Source organism: Solanum stenotomum, chromosome 10, assembly GCF_019186545.1.
Source record: "Solanum stenotomum isolate F172 chromosome 10, ASM1918654v1, whole genome shotgun sequence".
Classification (NCBI taxonomy): domain Eukaryota; kingdom Viridiplantae; phylum Streptophyta; class Magnoliopsida; order Solanales; family Solanaceae; genus Solanum; species Solanum stenotomum.
In genome coordinates, this window is record NC_064291.1 from 57,174,912 (window position 1) to 57,199,776 (window position 24,865).

The 24,865-nt window shown below is 30.8% G+C and overlaps 3 protein-coding genes across 3 annotated transcripts; 2 read left to right on the forward strand and 1 right to left on the reverse strand.

The window, feature by feature from the left end:
• Window positions 1–8,132: 8,132 nt before the first annotated feature.
• Window positions 8,133–11,451, forward strand: LOC125842577 (short-chain dehydrogenase TIC 32 A, chloroplastic-like). Its single transcript, XM_049521885.1, has 8 exons — window positions 8,133–8,626; window positions 8,703–8,934; window positions 9,049–9,128; window positions 9,238–9,394; window positions 10,080–10,161; window positions 10,351–10,438; window positions 10,843–10,889; window positions 11,044–11,451. The coding sequence occupies exons 1-8, from the start codon at window positions 8,503–8,505 to the stop codon at window positions 11,245–11,247; spliced, it is 1,014 nt and encodes a 337-aa protein (XP_049377842.1). The 5' UTR covers window positions 8,133–8,502; the 3' UTR covers window positions 11,248–11,451.
• Window positions 11,452–14,169: 2,718 nt separating this feature from the next.
• Window positions 14,170–20,001, forward strand: LOC125841893 (rsm22-cox11 tandem protein 2, mitochondrial). Its single transcript, XM_049521081.1, has 12 exons — window positions 14,170–14,421; window positions 15,295–15,560; window positions 15,707–15,780; window positions 15,898–15,992; window positions 16,737–16,834; window positions 17,085–17,168; window positions 18,181–18,261; window positions 18,368–18,451; window positions 18,552–18,647; window positions 18,892–18,975; window positions 19,134–19,218; window positions 19,335–20,001. Exons 1-12 carry the CDS (start codon window positions 14,292–14,294, stop codon window positions 19,667–19,669), a joined length of 1,512 nt encoding a protein of 503 aa, XP_049377038.1. The 5' UTR covers window positions 14,170–14,291; the 3' UTR covers window positions 19,670–20,001.
• Window positions 20,002–21,074: 1,073 nt separating this feature from the next.
• LOC125841895 (transcription factor MYB8-like) lies at window positions 21,075–22,571 on the reverse strand. The gene is made up of 2 exons (XM_049521082.1): window positions 22,389–22,571; window positions 21,075–21,862 (listed from the first exon to the last, which is right to left on the reverse strand). The coding sequence occupies exons 1-2, from the start codon at window positions 22,519–22,521 to the stop codon at window positions 21,174–21,176; spliced, it is 822 nt and encodes a 273-aa protein (XP_049377039.1). The 5' UTR covers window positions 22,522–22,571; the 3' UTR covers window positions 21,075–21,173.
• Between the last annotated feature and the right edge of the window lie 2,294 nt (window positions 22,572–24,865).

Here is a 24,865-nt window from a genome sequence, read left to right on the forward strand (position 1 = left end):
AATATTATTAAATGAATTTCAAAATTTATAGCTTCAAATTCTTCAAAAGAAGAAAAAAAGGAAATTTGCTTTAAAACTTGGCCCTCGTATTGAAATTAAGATAAAGTGAATAGCTTGCTTTTTTTTTATATATATTCTTTATCTACTTCCTTCGTTTCACATTAGTTGTCATTATTTGTCGACATCACTAAAATATTCATCCAAAATAATTGTCAATTTACAAAATCAATATAAAAATAATTTTGAAAAATTATGTTTTGCCTTTAAAAATTACATTGAAAGAGTTGAGGAAAATTTTGTAAAAACTATTTTTTATTTATAATTTCTTAAAGAATGAGTGAAAGAAAAATACAACTAACATGAAAGGAGTATTAATTTGCTTTTTCTCCTTTTTTTTGGTTGACTTGCTTAAAGAAAAAGGGAAATGTTAATCCTCCTTTTACATTGGAAATTGGCCATGGCATTATATTGATGCCAACCTAACACTGAAGTCTTGTCATAGAGAAAATAATTTAGTGACAGCTCAATCCACTAAACCAATAAAATTTTCTTATAAATCAAACAGCTATATACATGATATATCCCCACGAGCATAGTGTAAAAAAAAATAATCATGGTTTGGTTAAATCAAATCAATGTTTTTTTAATTGTTGATTTCATTGATCCCTTGATTGGGTACAAAGAACTAGTCATTAATAGTGATGTTAATGTAGTGGCAAGGTTTAATCATAAGTTCTAGAATCGAATAAAATTAAATACTACCTAACAAATTTCTTTTTCGTGATTATTTTAATGTCTTATAGAAAATTATTTTATTTGAGAATCTTTGAATCTATACTTATTTTCAATTATCCGAAGTATTTCGTTGATTACTATGCCCTTTTTAGTTTTTGAATGCTTATGTATCTAGCTATTATAATTCGCTCCTCCTTCACTTTTAAAGTTATGTCATTATAAGGTTATGTTAAATCATAAATGAATGATCTTATCAACGTTAGAATAATAAAGTAAAAATAAAGTTAAATACAAAGCAAACTCTTTTTCACCTTTTATAATGTCCTAGGTGAAGACATCTTAGAAGGTTGTTTTATTCGAAAATCTTTGAATCAAAACTTATTTTCAATTCTACGAAGTATTTATTGATTATTATACGCTTTTTAATCTTTGAATACCTAAGTATCTTCACACGACTTTATCTCTTTGAAGAAGGACGAACTCTTCTTTATATACACAATTTTATGTATGAAACAGAATGACTTTTTCTCTTTTCCTTTCTTATCATAAGATACTAGCTATAGTCGATTGAATGACAAATGTTTACTTTCAAAGCGAAGATGATTATAATTTGTATGTCCTTCACCCTTCACTTTTAAAAAAGGTGATCGTAAATGAATCTCATCAATGTTCATAAAAAAATTAAATTATACATCAAATCATTGATCTTTTAACTTAAAACGCACAATATTTAAAAATTTGAATCTATCATTGTCCCAATACTAACATTTCTTTAAAGAATAAGCACTAATTAAAGGCATTTTAGTTAAGGATTAGGGAACTGTTCCAAAGACAATGGAGCTAGTTGCCTCCTTTATTTTGTCCAACGTTAGTAGAATGAATTGAAAAAAGGTTAATAATTAAATTAAGTTAATTAATCTTTATGCTAAAATTAATTGTGGATTGCAATACGTAAGAGATGATCTCAGCAGATACATGCATAATTTTATGTTAGTGGTAGGGCAATTGATTATATAAATAATGATTATTCACTTTAACCAACACTTAAAAAGCCTAATTTTTTGGAGATTAGCATTAAAAGATACTGAACATGTTTGTTTAGGTACTGAATGATATGAACTTAATATTATAAATATTATTTTAATTTTTACCCTATCAGCAGTTAGCACCCACAGAATTGGAGGGTTGGGTTTGGTAATCTCTGAGCATTATGTTGATTTTTTGAGATTAAGCTATTTAATTAGTGACTTTATGACTAGATAAACCAAATTGCTTTTTTTTTCTTTTTTTTACATTTTCATTTCTTTAATTAACTCTTCCTTCTTTTTGTTTTGTTTTGTGTGCTTGCTTGATTTACTTAATTGTTGATTTATATTGCCTTTCAAATTAGATTTAAGGGATAAATAACACTTAGTAATTGGTATATTTTGTTTTCAATCCTTGTGATTTTTTATTCGACAATATATTTAACGTTTAATTAATTAAAATATGTGTTTTGGTCTTTTTGAGTTAAAAAAAAAAGTTATATTTGACTTTATAGTATGATGGTATTAACGAATATGAAGTAAAATTTAAAGTTTAACATAACAAATGAGGATGGAACGATTAGTATTTCAGATATAAGCTGTGAATATTCACAAGCAAATGGGCTAAAAGTGCATACTTCATAAAATTGAAGGTTTAATGTGCTTAGTCAGATATTATAATGATTATAATAAGAATTTATCAATAATAGAGGGCCAACAAATAATATATCAATCTTAGATTTAATTAAAAGGCATTATTGTCGTAGGAAATATATAGTTGGTTTAGTAATTTTGGCTTCTTGTTCCTTTTGTTTTTATCTTAATGAAGTTAGATTACAAGAAATAGTAGTTTAATTATTATAATTAATTAAAACTAGCATTTTCTAGAAAGTAGACAAATGATATAAGTATAATAGAGGCTTAATTCATAAGAAAATCAAAGGATGATTAATTTATATATCCTTCAATAATTTGCATAACTAAAAGGGCATAATTTATCATCATGGAAAGGTGGTTGTGGATGCAATATAGTAGATTAGTCAAATCAAAGGATGATTAATATAATTGAAAAAAAAGATAGAAAGATTCCAAAAATTAAAACCTTGGTTTAATTTTTTATTTTAAAAAAAACTAATTAATTTCAAAGAAGGGTACAATGCAAGATCTGGGGTTCCCACATAAAAATAGTGGCAATGATTGAAGTATGGTAGTATTGAATGGCCCCATTTTGTGTTGCTTTCATTTTAAAATACAACTTTTTAATTTGAAATTTCAGATTTTGTGGATTTATATATAAAAAGTTAGTGGAAAAACTACGAAAATTGTCCATTAGCATATGGAGTGGAGTCCTATATATTTATTTATTTTATTAATCCGAAGTTAATTTCCTCAATATATGCATGCAGTCAACTATTTGAGGCTCTTTGCATATTTAAGTTGAGCTAGGTTGAAGCATGCTCTCTTTAAATGGAGACTCAACTTTCGTTTGGACATGCGATTTGGATCATAATTTTCAAATTCTCTCCAAAGATATGATTTGGGATCCCAAACGTGCATTCAATATTTTTTTAATCTAAAATTTGATTTATAAGTTTATCTTTTATTAAAAAAAAAAAAGATCTATTATTTTAATTTTGAAGAAAAAAAAACGCATGCTCAGTGTAAAAAGATTGTTTGTACCATATGAAAGAATTATAGTAAAAAATAACTAGTTACTACTGTTATTGAGTAGTGAATCTTTACAAAATTTTATGAATTTGAAAACCTGTAATCACAAATATTTATTTAGAAAAGAAATATAGATATATATATATATATACACATATTATAAATGAACTATGTTGTTCGGAATATCCTGAAACTTTTTTTTCTTGATCAAATTGATACTATAAATGATACATCGCTACTTATTTTATTGAATATACATTAAACACATCAGTATTGATTGTTTAGAATTGATGTTTGGGTTAACTTGTACATATCTTGATTAATTTAATTACAATGTGTTTGCTATTTCATATTACACAATACTTGAATAAACTCTACTCATTAAAACTTTAAAATATATGAAAACAAATCAACTAGGGGTGGAGTATTTGTTATTGTGGGAACATTCTAAAAGAAAGCATGCATAATTACTCAACCCATTGGATTCCCCAATATTTTCTTTCTTCCTGTCCCAATTAAGCAGTACATTGCATGGATTTCAATGCAAGTCAAAGTGGGGAATGAGGCATTAAAATAGATTCATCAAACCCAATGTTCAATTTCAAACACAATTAATGTAGAAATAATAAAATGTATATAGTATATAGTAGCTCCTTAGGCGTTAAACTTTTAAATGGGTGAGGTGACGATTTAAAAGAGCATCTGACTAATTTGAATTTGTATTATAAAGATCCTATTAAAAAATAAACGTTATCTATTCAGAATTTAAATTTTAAAAAAAATTAGCTGAATCAAATTCTTTAGTAGTAAAAAAACACACTAAAGAAGAAGCAACATCTTCAAAGCTAGGAATTGCAGCTCAATTACTTAATCTTTAAAAATAAACATATTTTTATGCATCCACATACATATGAGTTGGTCCACCTTTGAGAGTTGAACAAATACTGGTCTATGGATGGCAAAATTTTCAAGAATCTCATTTTAATTACACTACATTATAGGGCATTTCCCTATGTGGGAATCTAAGTTGTTAGTCAAAACTTTTCCCATGTGCTCTTATTAGAAAAATCATAATACGATTTCTTTGTATCTATGACTTGCTTCTTCAAAAGCATACAAATCTCCCTTTTGAAAATGAATCACTCTTTTCATGTTTAATGTTTTTTTTTCCTTTAGAGGTGGGTGCGTAGGGGTTAACTCAGTTTGAAGTGTGTCTTGTACTCTTTCTAGAAGGCAATAAGCTGCATTAGTGAATGAGTAAGTACTTCTCGTTTAATTTTACTTCTGATTTGTTGCAATTATCTTGATCACTTTTTAATAGTCGATATTTTACTTAAATATCTTTTTTTTTTCCTTTGGAAACTAAAAGAGTACACAAACTTGAAATAAGTATATATAAAAATGAACTTTGGGCCAAATTCAAGACTATGCAAGTATGCATAGCTAGGCCAGATAAGTAGAGTGTGAACAATATCATACGAGGGCCAAACATTGAGTAAACAAAGAATTGAAATGAGTTTAGATACCATGATATATACTATTTAATAAATTAAAATATTTGGTTTAACTCAAACCAAAAATTATCTCATGAAATAATGATAGTATAATGTCATATAAAAAGACTAATTACACCATCCAACACCGATGGGACTTCCAACATAAGCATCACCTCATTTATAATATAACCATTCGATATCTAAAATTTGCATCACAGATAATTAATAAAAGAGAAAATCACGTTTCATATTAAGAATTTCTCTATTTCAAGGTTCAAACTTAATTTTAAAAAATTTATTAATACGAAAGAATTTCATCCGCCCTATCTTCTTCTTTTTAAAACTAAAAGAAAGTTATTAAGACGTGTTGTATACTATGACATGAACAATCAAACAAAATTATGGTCATACAAATTAAAATAGCAGTAGCAAAGATCCTTACGGAATTAAAAAAAAAACCTGGATATATATATGTAAACAACAAAAAGGGCATAGTATTCAATTGCTGAATAAACAAATTGCTTTTCTAAGCTATAAATAAAAGTACACTCCCCCACCAACTAAAAATCTAATTGTATGATAAGTATTTGTTATCTTTAATTAGAAATTTTAAAATTAAATTTAAATATAAAATTACTTATAATAAGAAATATTTTACTTTAATTATGAAATTTTATCACGTAAACTTAATTTTAATTGATAATTCAATATAGATATCGAACATTCAACGAGAATATCGAAGGAAAAAGGAGAAGGTCCCCCCGCAGCAAGGCACGGGGATTGAAGAAGTGCTACAAAAAGCTGCATTTTCGTGGTTTCTTTTCCTTTTAATAAGTAATACTATATTTTTATTAAAAAAAAGGTCCTACCAATCTTTTTATTATCTCAACTAAGTTGCAAACTCACAAAGGACAATGCCAAACGTGAAGTTAAATAATCATTTAATTCTCTTTCTCCCACCTTAATCATCTTTTTAGTTAAGTATTACTACTACTTAATAAATAAATAAATAAAAGGTTGATTTATCATAAACTAAAAGCTCATTATACATTTGGATCGTAGCGTTTTCTTGCTAGATTACAACCATTATGTATTCATCATATTGGGATCTCATTATATTCATGATTGGAATGTGATGACTCTATATATATATTCTTCTAGTTAACAAAAAGTAGTAAGTACTTTACCTCATTAATTTATAACAATAATCAAGTTGCTAATTAGAATTAAACTATTTTCCCAAATAATTATTGTTGTTATTTGTAATACGTATTACCTTCAAAGGAAAGAGAAGAGATTAGAATTGTCAATTACTCCTTCAATCTCTTATACACGAAATTATTACTATTTGAAAATTTGAACGATGATTTGTTGAGAATGCAATTAAATAATAAAAGTGTGATCTCTTTAACAGTTTAAGCTTTTAGGTGAGATGGTCACACACTTCAACATGGTATCAGAGTAGGCAGAGGTCCTGAGATTGAATCTCACCGCCACCCAAATCAAAAAGAATTTCCACGTGCTTGACCATGAAAAAAAAATCAGGCCTACACGTGAGGGGGCGTGTTGAGAATATAATTAAATAATAAAAGTGTGTTCTCTCTAACAACGTAAGCTCTTAGATGAGATGGTCACACACTTCAACATGATTATAATTTTTTAAGGAAAATTAATTACACAATTATTCCTATCGTATACTAATTTTTCCTATAATTTGAAATAATTACATACTATCTTGCTAATTAATAATTTTGTACCAGATTTCAAGTTAGATACACTTAAACACATGTTTTTTTTGCTATCAGATACACTGAATATAGGGAGAGAGGTGAGCGAGATTTGTCTACGTATCCCAAGTACATGCGAATCACACTAGATACATATATCTCACATGTATCTGATTCATATATATGAATCTAGACGCGCTAGATACATGTATTTGAAATCCAAAATATAATAAGATTCATATTATTTCAAACTAGTGTGTATATTAGTAATTACTCCCTAAACTAGTGATATTTATGTAATTTATCTTATATATAAAATGTCTGAGTCAACTTACGCATACCTCAACTAATTTAACCTAGTAGACATAAGAACCACTTTTATGTGATTTTCAAGTATTATATCTCCAACAAAAATTGAAAATTGTGATTATTGTATCTTTCAAACCTCTTTTTTTTTTTTTTTTTGGTGAAGAAAAGAAAAATATATATATTGTAATAAAAAAATAAATTAAAATAAAGTTGAAAGTGAGAATGATTGACCAGTAACTTTACTATCCCTTCGAGGCCGTAGATTGACTCATATCCACCCTCACGTGCGATTCTTCTTTGACGATAAGATTAGATTATTATTATAACGATTAATTAATTTAATATTATATTATTGATTAATTATCTGTAGTAAGTAATTTTATTTTTAATTACTCGTAGAAGTCCACTACAGTTCATCTTGACACCTGTGCCACCTCCTTTAATAATCGCCGACTGTTGCTACTGGCCAATTTATTTATTTTTATTTTGGCTTGAAAAAATATTAACGGAATCCTTTATGATTGTTCATTGCTTTAATGATGGTATTACAAACTTTAATCAAAAGGGATTTGACTAAAAGTGCAGATAGATGCTAGCATCAACAATTTTTAAACATGTTTATAAATTCATATCATAAAAATAACAAATTTTTATTAATATTAAAAATGCCACAGTAAACTAGTTCTCTACGCCAAATAAATGTCACATTAGTCAGTTTTCAATTATTCTTTGTCCAAAATATATTTCCACTCATTAAGGTATAGTTCAATTAAAGAATAATTATTTTTGTTAACACAAATTTTCTATGTCAAATGTAGATCGATATATACTATTTCCTTTTGATAATGTACCTTGATATATAAATCGTAAATTAACACTTAATAATTAAGCAATAAATGAATTATATCTGCTTTAATATTGTTTTTTGACCACTAAACTGTCTAAAGTATATGTAAATTAATTCCAAAACTGTAAAAAGTGCTTAGGGGTAAAGTTTGTTAAGATTCTAATGACTATTATAATTAGTACTCCTACTAAATACAATTAAAAAATTAATCTCAATCAGTGACAAAGATGTAATCCTCTATTTGCGTCTTAAATGATTCCCTTAATCCCTACCATCCCCTTATTATAAAATTCCCACTTCCTCTTCCTCTTTTTTCCACACAAATCCAATAGCCACCACAATCTCCATAACTATTCTCTCTCTATCAGTTTCTCTGTATACTTAGAGTAGAAAATCGCAGGCCTATAGTTGTACTAGTTTCGCCTTTTTGCGTTCTGAATCACTGCAAAGTGTGCAAGGTTTCGGCTATCGCATCAACAACAGTCAACAGCAACTACTTTTTTTTTTTGTTTTGTTTTCGGTTTTCCCAATTGTTATGGTCTATGGACCACTAGTACTGCAAAAAGTTGTTTTCTGTGAAAGCAATTTCTGGAAGGAAAATCAAGTATAGTGTGTTTGTTGTACAGCAGTACTGTTACAGTTACTAGTAACAAACCACTGTATAACATAGAAAGCGTGAAAATTAGCCAAAAAAAATGCTTGAAACGGTGAAGTACCTGCTTGGTTCCGCCGGAGCTAGCGGTTACGGTTCAAAATCCACTGCCGAGAACGTCACCGAACAGTCTCCTGATCTTCGGTCGGTCACCGCTATTATCACTGGTAAGGATTTTCATTGAAAAAAATTGATTAATGAAATTTTTACCTCATTTCTGATCTGAGCATGTGATTTATGCAGGTGCGACGTCAGGAATTGGAGCGGAGACGGCGAGAGTTCTGGCGAAACGTGGTGTTAAGCTGATTTTACCGGCGCGTAGCGTAAAAGCGGCGGAGGAAACAAAAGCTCGAATCCTATCTGAAGTGCCAGAGGCGGAGATTATCGTTATGGCTCTCGATCTTAGCTCTCTGAGTTCCGTACGGAAGTTTGTAGCTGAATTTGAATATCTGAATTTTCCTCTCAATCTTCTCATGTAAAGCTTCATTCACCATAATTAAGCTCTTTAATTCCGATCAGCTGTGTATCTAATTAGTGATTAATTTTTTAATTTTATTTTAAGGTTCACGTTTTATCTGTTTGATTGCAGAAACAACGCCGGAAAATTCGCTCACCAGCATGCCATTTCTGAGGATGGAATTGAGATGACTTTTGCTACTAATCACTTAGGTAAATTTTCATCCGTTTTCTCTCTCGTTTACATGCATGTGAAGAAGTTTTTTGATGCCGATTAAATTAATCATTCATTTTTTAAAAATTTATGTGTGCAAAACTTCAGGCCATTTCCTTTTGACAAAGCTTTTACTGAAGAAGATGATCGAGACGTCTAATAAAACGGGCGTTCAAGGAAGAATAGTGAATGTATCATCAAGCATCCATGGCTGGTTTTCCGGCGACTCGATTCAGTACCTCCGACTGATCACTAAAGACAAAAGGTGAACTTTATTCATTATTATCTCTTTCGTAACCGTTTTGAGAAATCGGGGAAAAGTACAATGCGTTACTTTCATAGGACTTTGTACTGAAATAAATGCATTATTGGTAGAAGATAATAGTATTGGATTTCAAGTATAATATATATTCGTGCATTCACTAGTATTTCTGAAAATAAAATATAATATTCATATACTGAAAACGTTTTTATAATATTATACACGGACTGCTGGCCTCTTGCATTTTTTTATCATCCGGATTTGAGATGGACAAATATAAGAAATATTCTCCCCAAATTATTTGAAATTAAATTTATATTTATTATTGTCATTGTATTAAATCTGTATAGATTTGGACAAAAAGATATGAGGTGATGAACATCGATGATTTGTTAGTGAACTTCAACTCACTTAACAAAAAAAACGTAGTTATTGATGCACTATAGTCGGAACTTAAAATATGGAATAGAAATAGTAGATGCAAAAATCATGAGGTTGGTTCTCTCCTAATGAGATGTCTTAATTTTGAGCTTTCATTTTAAACTTTCTATATGATTTTTTTTAATACAAAATCAAATTAATCGAGGTACAATTAAAAAATAAAATTAAAAAGACTATTGGAAAAGAAGTAAACGTAATTAGCTTGACTTAATTGTGAAAGAGAGTAATTTGTCTTGTTATTGGACAGTCAATACGATGCGACACGTGCATATGCTCTCTCGAAGCTGGCCAATGTTTTGCACACCAAGGAGCTGGCTCGGATATTGAAAGTAAGTCCAAAATTTTCTCTCTCCTTTTTTTCTAAAAAAAAAACATTTTGAAAAAAATGATATTTATTGATTTAGGAAAAAGTGAAATTTGTTGGCTTGCTTCTGATTCATTAGAAGATTGAATTATTTGTTTGTGTTGAGATACTAGAAATTAAAATTAGGTGTCTTTTTGTCTTTTAAATGTTGCAGAAAATGGGGGCAAATGTGACAGTCAATTGTGTTCATCCTGGAATTGTAAGAACTAGACTCACTAGAGAACGAGAAGGCCTCGTCACTGGTACTTTTTTTTTACACCAACCATTAATTAAGTTGATTAGATTTTTTTTTAAGTAGATTAGATTGATCAAAATAATTTACAAAATCAAAGTTTTCAAAAATACCTAGCGTGCTATATGTTTTCTATTAACAGATCAGGCCTTGATTGTTAAGTTTCATGGCGACATATAGCACACTAAATTTTAACCGAAAAAAAAATCAATATGGAGTAACAAGGTTGATTATATACCTCTGTTTGAGAAAATAAAGAAAACATTTTGAATTTATAGTGTATATAATGTTCAAAAAAAACTCTTTTATGATCGAAGAAAATCATGTAGAATATTAGAAATACGGAGATTGAACACATGGACTTATTTATTAAACCAATCCCATAACTCATGATTTTTGTTTTTATAAATGCAGATCTGGTATTCTTTTTGACCTCAAAACTCTTGAAGACTATTCCCCAGGTTGTTTTCTCATACTCAGCATCTCAAATCTGCATTCTAAGGGAATGTAATATTTATATAGACATCAATGGTTGATTCTGTATATCAAAAAACATAACGATAAACTATATGCAAGCATGATTACTTATATGACGTTCATCGATATATATTTCAGGCAGCTGCAACAACTTGCTATGTTGCTACTCACCCTAGACTTGCAAATGTGAGTGGAAAATATTTTGCAGACTGTAATGAAGTTTGTTCTTCAAAGTTGGGTTCCAATTCAACAGAAGCAGCACGCATATGGTCAGCTTCAGAGATTATGGTTGCTAAAAATTCAAATGCAAATTTAGATCCATTGGACGCTCAAAGCGACTAGTTCCTTTCCTGCGGAGGAGTTAAAACAGACTATGACGGTTATAAACAGAAAATACCCTCTACTAATTAGTACTTATATGGTGTAGGACTTTTGGTATAATGAGAGAGATATAAGTAAGATCTTGTATAAAGAAAAAAGTTTTTGCAGCAACATATACAATATATATATATATACACAAACCTAGCTAGCTAGGAGTATGTTCATATATATAGTTAGCTAGTAACTCCTATTATATTATGTACATTGGTTTTATTTGTTCGTTTAGTTTGTTAATGTGAAATCTTACCAGTCGTACGAAAAATGTGATTGGGCAGTTTCATCTACATTTAATTTGGTGAAAAATTGTTGTATGGGCAGTTCATTTTACATGTAATTGGTGTAAACAGTTGTTATACTTATTTTAAATTGTTTAATTGTAGAATAACTCAATTTGCAAAAAATAATTAAAAGGATGTATTAATTGTTTTTAGAGTAGGGAAAGAAATTTAAGAAAGATGGAATCAATAACATGGGTTCGTTAGTTTCCATGTGGATGATAATTTTTATTTGCTGGGGTATCTTTGATGGGTTAATTAGGGGCCTACTAACATGTATCAGGTGCTAAGGCAAGCGTGTGTGGAAGCTGAAAAATAACAGTATTAAATTAAACGACAGAAATATCAGAATTACTATTTTTAAAAATATATAAAATATAACTAAATGAAAGTGATCTTATTTGTGTTTAAATTCGAATACGTGGATGTTGATGTGAAATTGATGAGTTTTTCAATTAAGGTGTCAATTAAGCTACATTCATTCAACTAATAAATTAGATTCATTGAGGTTAAGTTGAATGTCTTGGAATTTAAGCCTCAACTCATGCTAAGTAAAACGTTTTATTTTATTTTTAAAAATAAGTGAGAGGAAGATATATAAATTATAATGAAAAATACTTTTATGAATTGAGATCACGAATTTAGCACCAAATTAAATGAACTACAAGCCAATTGAAATCTAAAATCGGTTTTAGAAACTACTACGTAGTAATTATTCTATGTTGGAAATAAACATAAAGAGTTTGTTAAGTAAAAAATAATAATAAATCTTTTTTATATTGTATTTATTTTAATTTGTGTGACTTGTTTTTCTTTTTATTGTTTTAAAAAAAAAAGATACATTTCTAAATTTTGAAATAATTGACTTACACTTTCCATTTAATACTTAACAAGAAACTTTTATAACCACGCCAAATTTACATATTTAAGATCACAAGTTTCAATAATTTTACAATCATCTAAATGGTATGACATGTTAAAGTTCACAAGTGTCAAAAGGCTCTATTTGTTCTTAAACTCCATATCAATTCAAATTATTTTACATAAATAAGATAGAAGAGTAAATTTTTAAATGAAAATAGTCATATTTACTCTTTCACTTTGAAATTTTATTTATATAGATCCTCAAAATTTGAGTATTTAATTGTATATAGCCTCACGATTACACTTTTGACCAAATTTACCGGTCAATCGTTAAGAGGTTCAGACCTACCAATTAAATGGACACATAGAGGATAATATATACATGTTTGAACACTTAGTAACAATCGGTTCATGTATTCAAACTCAACCCTAAAGTAATTCTTTAGTCAATTCGATTCAAATTATGTCTCATAAATTGAAATGGAGAAATATTTTATTAATATTTTTAAAAATGGCCCATATTTCAAGAATGGACGTTTGGAAATGGTGGACCTAATTTTACCACCCTTTAACCTAACAAATTGATAGCAACCTCATCTTGTGCAATAATAATAAAAACCAGCTTCTCTTCCACTTAAAGTGCCTCCTTCTCTGTATATATATTTTTTCATAATTATGTTTTGATTCCACCACCATCTATTGTCTCAAAAATTGTATGGTGGAACATATTGTACCCCTCTCAACTTTAATTTATTTAAATTGGGGGAAAAGGTAAATTTTGTTTGATATGATGTTTCCTTTTGATTGTTGGAAAAATATATTAAGAGTTTTATTTCTTATGTCACTTTTTTGTTAATGGTTAATGACTAGTTGATTAACCATTAAGAGAATAGGTGGACTTGCTCATTGTCATTATTAAGAACCTAATGGTGAACCCTGTTGAACTAATAGTCGACATCTTAGCTTTGCTCCTGTTCAATTGGATCATTCTAATCTTGAATCAGAGATTTCACTTTTGAAATAAATTATTATATTTGTGATTTAACTTATCGAGTTAATCTCACAATGTAATAAAAAAGATATGTTTTATTGATAAAAGAATTAGTTTTCAAGTGAAAATTGAAGTTCATTGTCCACTAATAAAATTACAAGAATTATCCTTTAAATTGGTTGGTCTTTTGCTTTTGTCCTTCAAATGGATTATCTGAATATTTATTAACAAAGGAATTTATGTCTAATGGGATATAAGTTCTTTTAAAGACAAAAAATCATGCGAGACATAACTTGTGAGATATTATAATGCAAAATATAAACTTAATCTTTGTTAAAAAGTTATTAGTTTTTGTTATGAAGGACAAAAATTAAAAATCAACACATAATAGGAATAAAAGTGCAAATGACCTCGTCCAACAGGTAACCTTGGAATGGGCTCTCTTGAGAATTAACTTAAATAGTCTTCCACCTAACTGATTAAACTAAAATAGCCAGCGAATATATAATTCATGTATTATCATATATGATCAATGTATAATATGTGTATAGTTACTATAAAAAGTGAACAGTAAATCTACTCGGTTGTTTGTGAGAATATCTAACTTTAATGGGCTTTTACTTTTAGAGAATGGACAGGGATTACTGACTTATGGACTGTGCATTATTTTGGGCTTTTCTATTGGGCCCAAACTCTTAAATTATAGGCCCATTTCAATCCAACACAGGCAACAGCAAGAAATCTACTGCAAATGGAAGAAAGAAAAGAACCTTCCTAATGGCAGACCTTAAACCCTACTATGCAGTGTAAAAATTCCGAATTTGCCCCTTCTTAGCTGCCGGAATTTCGCCGGAAACTGCAAGGAGTCACCAGAAATGGCGTCAATAGTATCGGAAACCGTTCCGAAGTTCACCGCGGAGGCCCTCAAATCCGCAGCTAAACAATCTGAACGTTGCCATATTGTTCCTATCCGTCTTCGTAGAGCTATCAAAAAGTATCTCCGAGGTAAAATTTCAATTCTTTTTCATATCCTATACACGTCAATTTGAACATTAATTTCGTTAGAATGTGCTCGTTTAGAGTTTTTGGCTGACATAGTAACTTAAGTACCGCAATTCATACTCAAAATATCATCTTTTAGCTTATATAATGCTTCAAGCATGCAAAAGTTGAATACTTTTTTTTTAATTAACCGAAAAATTAGCTTATTTCAGCTGCCCTGTTCCATTCTTTTGTATTATGTTAAGACCCAATTTACAAATCAGGAAGGTAGGGATCAAGCTTTATTGTTAACTTAATTTTTTCTTGGATAATAATCTCGTTCATTTTACCAGAGCCACTGTTAAAATTGTGATGTTACCTCGAAACTGATTTTGCCAGTATGTTTTCCTTATTTGTTAGGCAAGTTCTTGTTTTACGTTCAAGAGCTTGGTAGCTAAAAGCTTGGAAAGTGTTTTGTTTCTGCCTCCTCTTTTCTCTAGAGTTCTACTGATTTGATTTTATGGTGGAGAGGATATAAGTCATGCTGAGAATAACTGCGAAAAAGCACATGCTTATATGCTTCCTTCACATTAGCAGTCAACTTTGTCATATTGATAGCATTGCAGAGTTCAGCTCTAGTTCTGATGTTGCCATACCATCTCTTGTTTTACATTAGCTACTTCGCTTCAAATATTTGTCCTTTTTTCTTTTGAGATGTACTATCTGTTGTTTGCGTTCTGTGTTTTTTGTATGTTTGATGGGTTGAGAAGGCTTGTTTTGCAATCATTTGTATATGTGAATGCTAAGGGAAACTTGATAGTTGTTGACTGATTGATGCATTTTTATTTGATCTCGCTCTTTAAGTTTTGTGTTTTGGTTTGATCTAATCTATTGCAGAGCAAGAGGAGCCACATATGAAGAGAAAAGTGTTGAGGTTATCAGAATCTTTCAGCCAAATAAAGGAAGTGAATTTGATGCTTCCAACCTCCACATCCAAGGAGCTTTTTGAAGATCCTCTCAAGTCTGTTGATTGTTCACAGCGATGGAAAATCAAAAGTGCCTATGGTGACATTGGCCTCAAGTATAGGGATGATGAAACACTAGCCTATGTGGCGTCCCGTATGCCTGCTGTCTACTCTGCTCTTTATAGAGTTCTTAGTGAGGTATATAAATATTATATTCTATTGAAATGCCTTGCAGAATCCTTATGGTGTTCTGTGTCTCAGAATTTTTTTCGGAATTTGGGTTTGGAAACATGAATGTAGATTTTGGTTGCTAAAAGTGAGTGCTTTAATGTGATTTTCTTTAGGTACACAGAAGATTGCCTGGTTTTTCACCTGCTAAGGTGTTGGATTTTGGGGCAGGGACTGGTTCTGCATTTTGGTAAGATGATCTGATATTTTGTTGTTTATTTGATTTTGTTGGTTAATTATCATTCCCATGTGTTAATTTCTGTTAAATCCTTTGGTTAGATAAGTGTTGAATTGTGTGGTTATGCAGGGCAGTTAGAGAAGTGTGGCCACGGTCATTGAGTAGAATTAATTTGGTAGAGCCATCACAGTCCATGCAGCGGGCCGGACAGAGCCTTATAAAAGGTACATTCTGGTTTTCTATGGACTCCTTTTGGTCTGGAAAAATTTAGACTTTTAGTACTATGTGTTTTCGAATCTTAATTAATAGTTATGGCTACTTCACGGATCAGCTCGTTCAATTTTCTGGGTCCCTGGCTTAGGTGGAAGTGTGTCTGTAATTGTGCTCTTATTGTTGTGAAAATATAAAGGAGATGAAGTCTACGCTTCTCACACAATGTAATATAAGTCTCTGTATGTGTATGTCTTGTTAAATTTCTGCATAAAGCAGATTCACCTTTAAGCGATTATGCCATACCATGTATGGCTAGTGATGTTATGAAGTTCTGGCCTTGCAAATTGTTCTCTTATCAGATGACTGATTTTCAACAACATTTTTTATGCTTTAAGCTTTTGGCCAGTGCATCTTCATATGAATGAAATTGGATGAGCCTCATAAACTACAACCCGAGATGTCATATACATAATGTGCCATTGTGCTGCATGATAAGGTAGTGACCAGTTATGTTTCTGTACAACCAAAGAGTATCTAGGCAAGTGGTTTAGGATCGCTTCATATTACTTTACATTACCTTTTCAAAGAATAAAAAGGCTTGCTTTCACAATGGTCTCCAACAGTTTTCAGTGCTCTAGTTTTGATGTGTCCAAACCTATTACCTGTTTGCATATATTTTAGTTACTATTCAACTGCTGTAATTAGAAAATATGAGGCTGATAAAGATGGCAAAATATGTCCTGTAATTGCCGCAGGTCTTAAAAATTTGCCACTCATTCAAAGTTATGGAAGTATTCAAGCACTCTCTCAGGATGTCAAAAAGAGTGACAGACAACATGATCTTGTGATTGCTGTAAGTACACTCTTATAGTGATGTTAGCTCCTGAAATTTGTGAAGGAATTTCCCCAGTTTTTCGCACTTCTTTTGCATCCTCTGAATGCTCTCATTATAATACTTCATCAGTTTGTCTAAGAAAATAGTATAATTTTGTTGTGTTTTATTTTTCATTGACAAGAATAATAGATGCTATCCTCTATTAGATCCTTATTGATTTTGTGAAATTTTTTGGTGCTGATTTGTTTTCAACTTTTTTTGACCAAAGTCGTATGTACTTGGAGAAATTCCATCTCTGAAGGACAGAATCACGGTTGTACGCCAGCTTTGGGAACAGACAGGAGATGTTCTGGTATGTTAAAATCCATTCTTAAGCTTTATATCTACATGATTCAGCATACTCCATTCATTATTGATGATTTGAAGATTTAGGGGGAGGTGAGAAGTTATACTTTCAAAGTTCCTGTCATTCCCAAGAATCAGAATATTTACAATCGTGCATATGAATAACTCTACCACCTAAATGCTAAGTGGAGCTAAGACGCTTTCCTGCCATCAAAGTTTATGCAACAAAACTTAGCTTTCCATGAATTTTAAGATGCTAACATTTGTGTGTTACGTTAAGTATCAGTAGTAGAAGAAACTATGAAAGTAATAACTAATAAATTTGTATCAAAATCTAAATATGATTAGGAAGATGAAGTTGATGAATTCGTAAAATTGTTGATAACCATTTGAAATAATATAAATGTTAAAATTCTGTAAAGTATTTGGTGCATCCTGGAATGAGAAGCGTGTATACAAATTTGACACGGGCAGGACGTGTTAAGCGCAAATCGTATAATGCCTTCATTGCTGTAGGATTTGATTTTTTTTAATTCAATCAGAAAACTCTGATAGCTTTGCAAATATAAATAAATGCATATCGAGCGAAGATACTTGTGCACTGGTTACCGAGCGATTCCACAGCAGAACGCATGCCATAATTGGTGACTGTTTCTTACTGTAATATGCTCTAGTTTCTGTCTTACTGTGTGAAGGACAATGAGGGTCAGGATATAGACAGTAAAATTACTGCCACATTTTTTACCGGATTTGCAGTTTAAATAACATAGACTTCACTAGAGGGGGAAAGGGAAAAGGTGAATGAGGAGCTGCATGCGTAAAGAGAGAGACAATTGTGTAAAAGAATCATATCAAGGTACTCATCAAAAACAATTGACTACTGAATGAGTGAGGGGGATGCGATGGTTGTTGCTCTTGTGTAGAAGTTTTTGCATGCTATTGGTGTAGTTACTGCTCAATTGGCCAGTTCAAAAGTTACCAGACTGATAGCATGATCATGACAATGTGCTGTTGAGCAGGTCTTGGTAGAACCAGGAACACCACAAGGATCTAATATTATATCTCAAATGCGATCTCACATTTTATGGATGGAGAAAAGGGTAAAACTCACTTTTCGGGATTTGCTTGGAGTGGTCTGGTTTATTCCAAGTTGGAATGTGAATTCTTAATGATCTTTTTGCTTTGTTCTTAAATGTTTATTTTTAGAGAAGCCGCAAACTAGAAGGTGTATCTGGCAAAGATTCTAAAGCATTGACGACACTAAAGAACGGGGTATATATAGTTGCTCCGGTAAGTGTTTTAAGTTTATGATGATATAATGACTTAAATAGATTGGACTACAGTTTTCTGTCTGAGTTGATTTACTCTTTTTTTTAAAAAAAAATTGCAGTGTCCACATGACGGACGTTGTCCTTTGGATAACACTGGAAAATATTGTCATTTTGTTCAACGCTTGCAAAGGACAACATCGCAGCGTGCCTACAAGGTTTGCCTCATATTCCTTTGCCTCCTAGATGAGCTCTCTGAATTTGATGAAGTCTCTTCTTACCCCCCTCAAATCTTTGCATAGGGTCAGATATATTCTATTATAAGTTCCCAGCTAAGAAATTGATCTTGGTGGCAATATCATCATTATTGTTTTCTTCTGCGCTTCTGGAGTGAACTTGCCTTTTTGGTTTGTACTTGGGTTTGAATCATGTTTTTTTAACTCTGATGCCATTGTCTTGTAGAGGTCGAAAGGAGAGCCTCTACGTGGCTTTGAAGATGAAAAGTTTTGCTTCATCGCTTTTAGACGAGGAGAACGGCCAAGGCAAGTTCTTCTTCAAGAATACGGAATGCCAATCGTTAAATTGTTTTTAGCTTGTTAAATCATTACCATTGTGAAGTGAAATTTCAATTTTTATTTTTATTTTTTGTTTTCACCATCTTCATATAATCTCTATTGAACTAATTTCTTGTTTCAAGCAGAGAGCCTTGGCCATTGGATAGTATGAAGTTTGAGACATTGAAGGAGCAGCATGCCAGAAGAAATCCAGAGGATTTAGAGATTGACTATGGTATTTGCTATCAGTATTAAATCTCAGTTTTGCTTTGCCATGTAAAAACTGCTACGTTCATTTAGTACCTGCTGTTAACACATTACAAAGTAGTGACACTTCTCCTTTTATTTCAGAGGACCAATTCATCTCAGAAGATGAGGATATTCAGGATGAAGTAGATCATGCCACGTATGATTCCGATGCTACAGAAACAGATGCCGTTACTGAAAATGATGATTGGGAGGAAGAAGGTGAAGAAAAGTCCCATGCCGATCTTGGTGGTGGTTGGGGAAGAATCATATACAGTCCTCTACGAAGGGGTAAGCGGATTGAAATGGACGTTTGTCGATCAATGAATCAAGAAGGCAGTGAAGGGTCATTTGAACGGATTGTTATTACAAAGAGCAAAAACCCAACATTGCATCATCAGGCACGAAGATCGCTTTGGGGTGACTTATGGCCCTTCTAAATTTTGTTAGAAAAATGGCACTAAAGGTTTTTGGTCCATCAGTAAGGGCCTTACTAGTAAGACCAGTGTGTGATGTGTGAGTTAGGCACTCACCGTGAGTTCAAATCTCGCAACAAACAAAAGCCTGGTATTCAAGTGGAGGGGCACGTCTATTATCCATCGAGTCTCAAACTATGCTTCACTTTCCCTCAGTTATCAAAGAAGTTATTTTTGTTAGAAAAATCTTAGAAGTATAGTTTCTTGTGTCCCTATGGTAATGTAATAAATGTATTTTCATGTGTACCCATTTTCTGAAAAAGAAGAAAAGTGAAGTCAGATGGTTATTCTGGTAATGACAGAGATTGGGCCAAATGGCTCAAAAAGTAAAGTTACTGCGTACATGTGAACCACATATGCCTTATTCAGAATTCTTGTATTGAATCATGGAACAGTAATACATCAATGTGTAAAAAAGTTCATGTCACGTGCCAGCTTAGGAGATTGGATCAACACTTTTTGTGTATCTTACTCTGGTGAATTGCAGTTGTTTGGTATGATGTATAAGAATAATGTTAGATATAGTGTGTCAATAATGATGAGATTATTATGAGAAAATGATCAAAATGGTCTTTGATGTATTGGGGTTGTTTTATTTTGGTTCTTAATATATTCTAGGTGATTGAAATAGTTCTTTATGTATGATAAAATGTATTCAATTTAATCTTTTACCCTAAACTTTACAATTTATCCTCAAAAATTGTTAAATATAACGATGGGACCCACATTAACTTACAAAATTCACCATTTTTACCATCTTTATTAGCTCAAAGAAAGAGTTACATGAATTCTAAAACACCATTTTCTCTAACATCTAACCACACAATTACAAAATAATTCTAAAAACATTTTCATTTGTACCTAGCACACCATATATTGTGGCTGCTCTTTTATGACCACACGTTTTATTCATTTTTGTACCTTTGTCTACACGCTAAATAATTATTGTCCTTGTGTCTTATTATTATTATTCCTATGTTTTTGGGAATGGCCCCCTTACTACATGATCGATATTTTATTTTATTTTTATTTTAGAATAATTTTCGTGCTTTATTATCAAATAAATTAGAGTGGATGAAATGAGTTCTCCTCATTGCTTCATTTAAGTTTAAACTATATCATCAATATTACATCTTATAAGGATTTAGGATGTTTTATACTGAATATTTGTAATTCTCTTTTATTCAACTTCGAGATCGATAATGTGAATAAGGTCATACAAGCAACTTTAGATCATAATTTTTGAAAAAGAAATTTTTTTTTACGTGTTTAGGATCTACTTTTTTTTTACCATAGTTACAATACTTTCGAGATATGACCTTAAAATATTTAAAAAGTCTCTCCAATTTCATTCTCGGATCCTCCAACAAAACCTAGTCATAACACAACAAAATTGAGCCAAAAACTAAAAAACTATAGTAGTAGAAACTAAACATATATACATTCCTAGAAACAAACAATCTAAAACTTACATTAAGAATTTTTGCTCCTTTTGATCTTCTTGAATTTCAGAAAGAAGTAGAAGATAATCTTCATAAACTTTTTCCACCATATTATCATTCATTTCCACTTTGTTTGAAAATTTGCAGCTTTCTCCCATAAGAAATTCATCAAAAAATCCATCCCCTTCAAGTAAATCACCAAAATCTAATTCCCTTGGAAATAATTTCACCTCTTTTTCCTTGTCTTTTCCAACATCAACTTTTTCAAAATTACTATTTGAGGAACAAATAGGAGTACTCAATGTATCATTTTCAAAACTATTGTTCCTTAAAATCCCACAAGAAATCCTTATGGGCTTTGGTGCAAATACTTTAATCTTCTCAACTTGTACAATTTGACCCTTAAACTTCTCATTGTTGCTTTTCTTCCCCTCTTTTTTTCTTGATTTCTCCTTTTTGGTAAAATTCTTGTGGGGTTTTGGTTCAATTCCCGTGCTTTTGAGCTTCTTGATTAAATGCGTATTCCAATAATTCTTGATTTCATTATCTGTTCGACCGGGTAATCGTCCGGCAATTAATGACCAACGATTACCCAAAAGTGAATGTAATCTCACTATAAGATCTTCTTCATCTTCACTAAAATTTCCTCTTTTAATCCCTGGCTTCAAATAATTCACCCATCTTAGTCTACAACTTTTTCCACACCTAAGCAATCCTGAAATATTTTTTTCATATTATACAAAATAATAGTCAATTATGCTAACAATCAAGAAAATAGATATAAGTACGTATGGTACAACAAAAGTTAATTTTCATATTTATAGAAAAATCAGTAGTCACTCCCTAACGAATCAGAATTTTCATAACATAATGTACTAAACACACAAATTAAAGAAGACAATAAAACTTACTCCCTCCGTTTCACAAAGAATGACCTCCTTTCTTTTTTAGTCAGTTTCAAAAAAATGACCTCTTTACTTTTTTGGTAACATTTTACTTTTTGCTTTCCACGTGGCATGTTTAAGACCACAAGATTAAGGGCAATTTTGTACATTTGATATAACTTTAATTTAGGACCACAAGATTCAAAAGTCTTCTTTAATTTCTTAAACTTCGTGCCAAGTCAAACCAGATCAATCTTTTTGAAACGGAGGGAGTAATAGTTACTATATGAAAAAATAATTAAAATGGCTTACATCGTACTAAACGTTGAAAAAGGGATAAGAATAAAGAAAAATTACCAGCATTTTTAGGCAAAGATCTCCATTGGCCTTCACCATATTGATTGATATAATTAGTAAGTAATAAATCTTCTTTAGTAGACCATGGCCCTTTACGTAATCCTTCTTTGACACAACATGGTGCTCTTCCCATTTTTGTGTTTTTTTTTTAGAAATTTTTTCAGAACGGAGAGACTAAGGAGAAGTGAAGATGGGGTGGGGGTGGGGGTGCGGGGTGGAGGGAAAAAATTAGGCATGAGGTTGAAAGTACAAAAGCATTATTCTTATAGAATATTTTTGCTATCTAATTTATGAGATGTTGTTTGATTTGATACGGAGTTTAAAAAAAATTTGGAATTTATAGTTTAAAATAGGTCTAATCCATCGATGGCCTCTTGAAGTTGATACGGAATTTCAGTTAGACACTTCAACTGGACGATGTTTATCTTAGATACCTCATGTAGGGTATCGCTGTGTCATTTTGACACTCTTTTTCCAATCAACAAAAATATATGAGGTGTGTGTGTTACACTCGCAAATAACGTGTAAAGTGACAAATTAAACGATGACATTTGTCATTTGTGTCAAAAATAATTCTTAAAAAATAAATTTTGAGTAAAAATAAAAAATAACCAATGAATCAATGACATGTGGATTTTTGCCCAAATAATCCCACCCCACCCCCACAGTCTTCTTCTCCAAACACCCCAGTCCATTTGCAGAAATACCCCACGCCCACCCCACCCATTTTGCAGACACCCCAAGCAAAAACATATGAAAAACATGCCAACCTACACACTGCTCCTTTATTGGTGTCTTTTTAAAATATCTTTTTGTTTCTTTTTTACCCTAATTAGCATATTCCCAAAAAAAAAAAAATATTACTTCTATGTAAATATTCAACCCTTTTGGGAAAGAATCTCATGAATCAATTTACTAAGTAAATCTTGAAATGGGGGTATTTCTAAATTTCTAAAACAATTTTCATCATTTTTCAATTGTTTACTGTAACTATTTTGATTCACCATAGTTGGATGTTTAAGTTTCAGAAATGGTGGCTGAAAATGGGAAAGAAGAAGATAAGGAAAATAAAAAGTCAATTAAATAGGATTTTCACGTGCGGTCAACGAGTGTATTACATTCACTAAGTCATGTAAGCAAAATGTGTCAAAACGACACAATGATTATCTACATGAGGTGTCTAATATGAACACTATCCAATTAAAGTGTCTAAATGAAACTTTGTGCCAACTTCAAAGGGGCTAGCGATAGATTATGCCTTTTCTTTAGTAATACACATCAACATCAATTAGAAAATACTTGAGTTTAAAGTTTATTAAGGAGAATGCCTATGATTAAACGAGATGACATAATACTAAGTGATTAATTTATCTAATACTTCTCCATGTTATTTGACTCGACATATTGTTTAAAAAAAACTATAAATAAAATGATAATCTTATATCACTCATGACTACTATAAGTCATATAAATATTAAAAATAATTAGAATTTAATAATAACAATAAAATAATAAATTATATTTTCTCAACTAAACTAGTAAAAATGAATATTTATTTTTTGGAAAAAAACAAATATACCCCGTTTAAACGATAGACAATTTTTGGCTCTATAAAAAATGTATTTTTTTAAAAAGGTGTACGACATGATAATTGAATGTAGATTTCCAATTAATAAGAAACAACTTGATCTGACATTCTGACTGTCCTTTACTTTTCTATCAATTTCTCCTGCGCTATATAATAAATATTGATAAGCGTTAATTTTTGGTGAGGAGCTTCGAGTTGATAATTCAAATATAATTTAGTTTTAATGTTAATATCAAGACGCTAGATAAAAATAGAAAAAGGTAAGTGTTAAAGTTATATATTTAGTTAGTATTAAAAAAATTATATTATCATCTAAGGTGTTTTTAAATATGAGTTTGTAGTCATGAATATGAGGCAAGTTATCTATTAAGTATCACAAATAAAGATGATTTGATGATGTTAACAACTATTTATATTAATGAATGGTGGTTACTATTTAAATTATAGGGAAAAAGGTCTGAAATATATCTGAATTTTGATCGAAATTGTTGTAACCATATCAAACTTTGGAAATGAACTTTTACCCCCCTGCACTATTTAATATTATAGGGAAAAATGTCTGAAATATATCTGAATTTTGATAGAAATTGTTGTAACAATACCAAACTTTGGAAATGAACTTTTACCCCCCTGTACTATTTAATAGTATATTTTAAAGGTATATATGTGTCCACGTGGACATCATAAATATTGCATCATTATAAATAGTAATGTGTCCATGTGAGCACATATATACCTTTAAAATACACTATTAAATAGTGCAAGGATAAAAGGTCCTCCATAAAGTTTGATATCGTAACAACAATTTTAGCCAAAGTTAGAGTATTTTTTAGACCATTTTCCCTAAATTATATTCATACTACAATAATCACAAGAATTTAAGTTATAT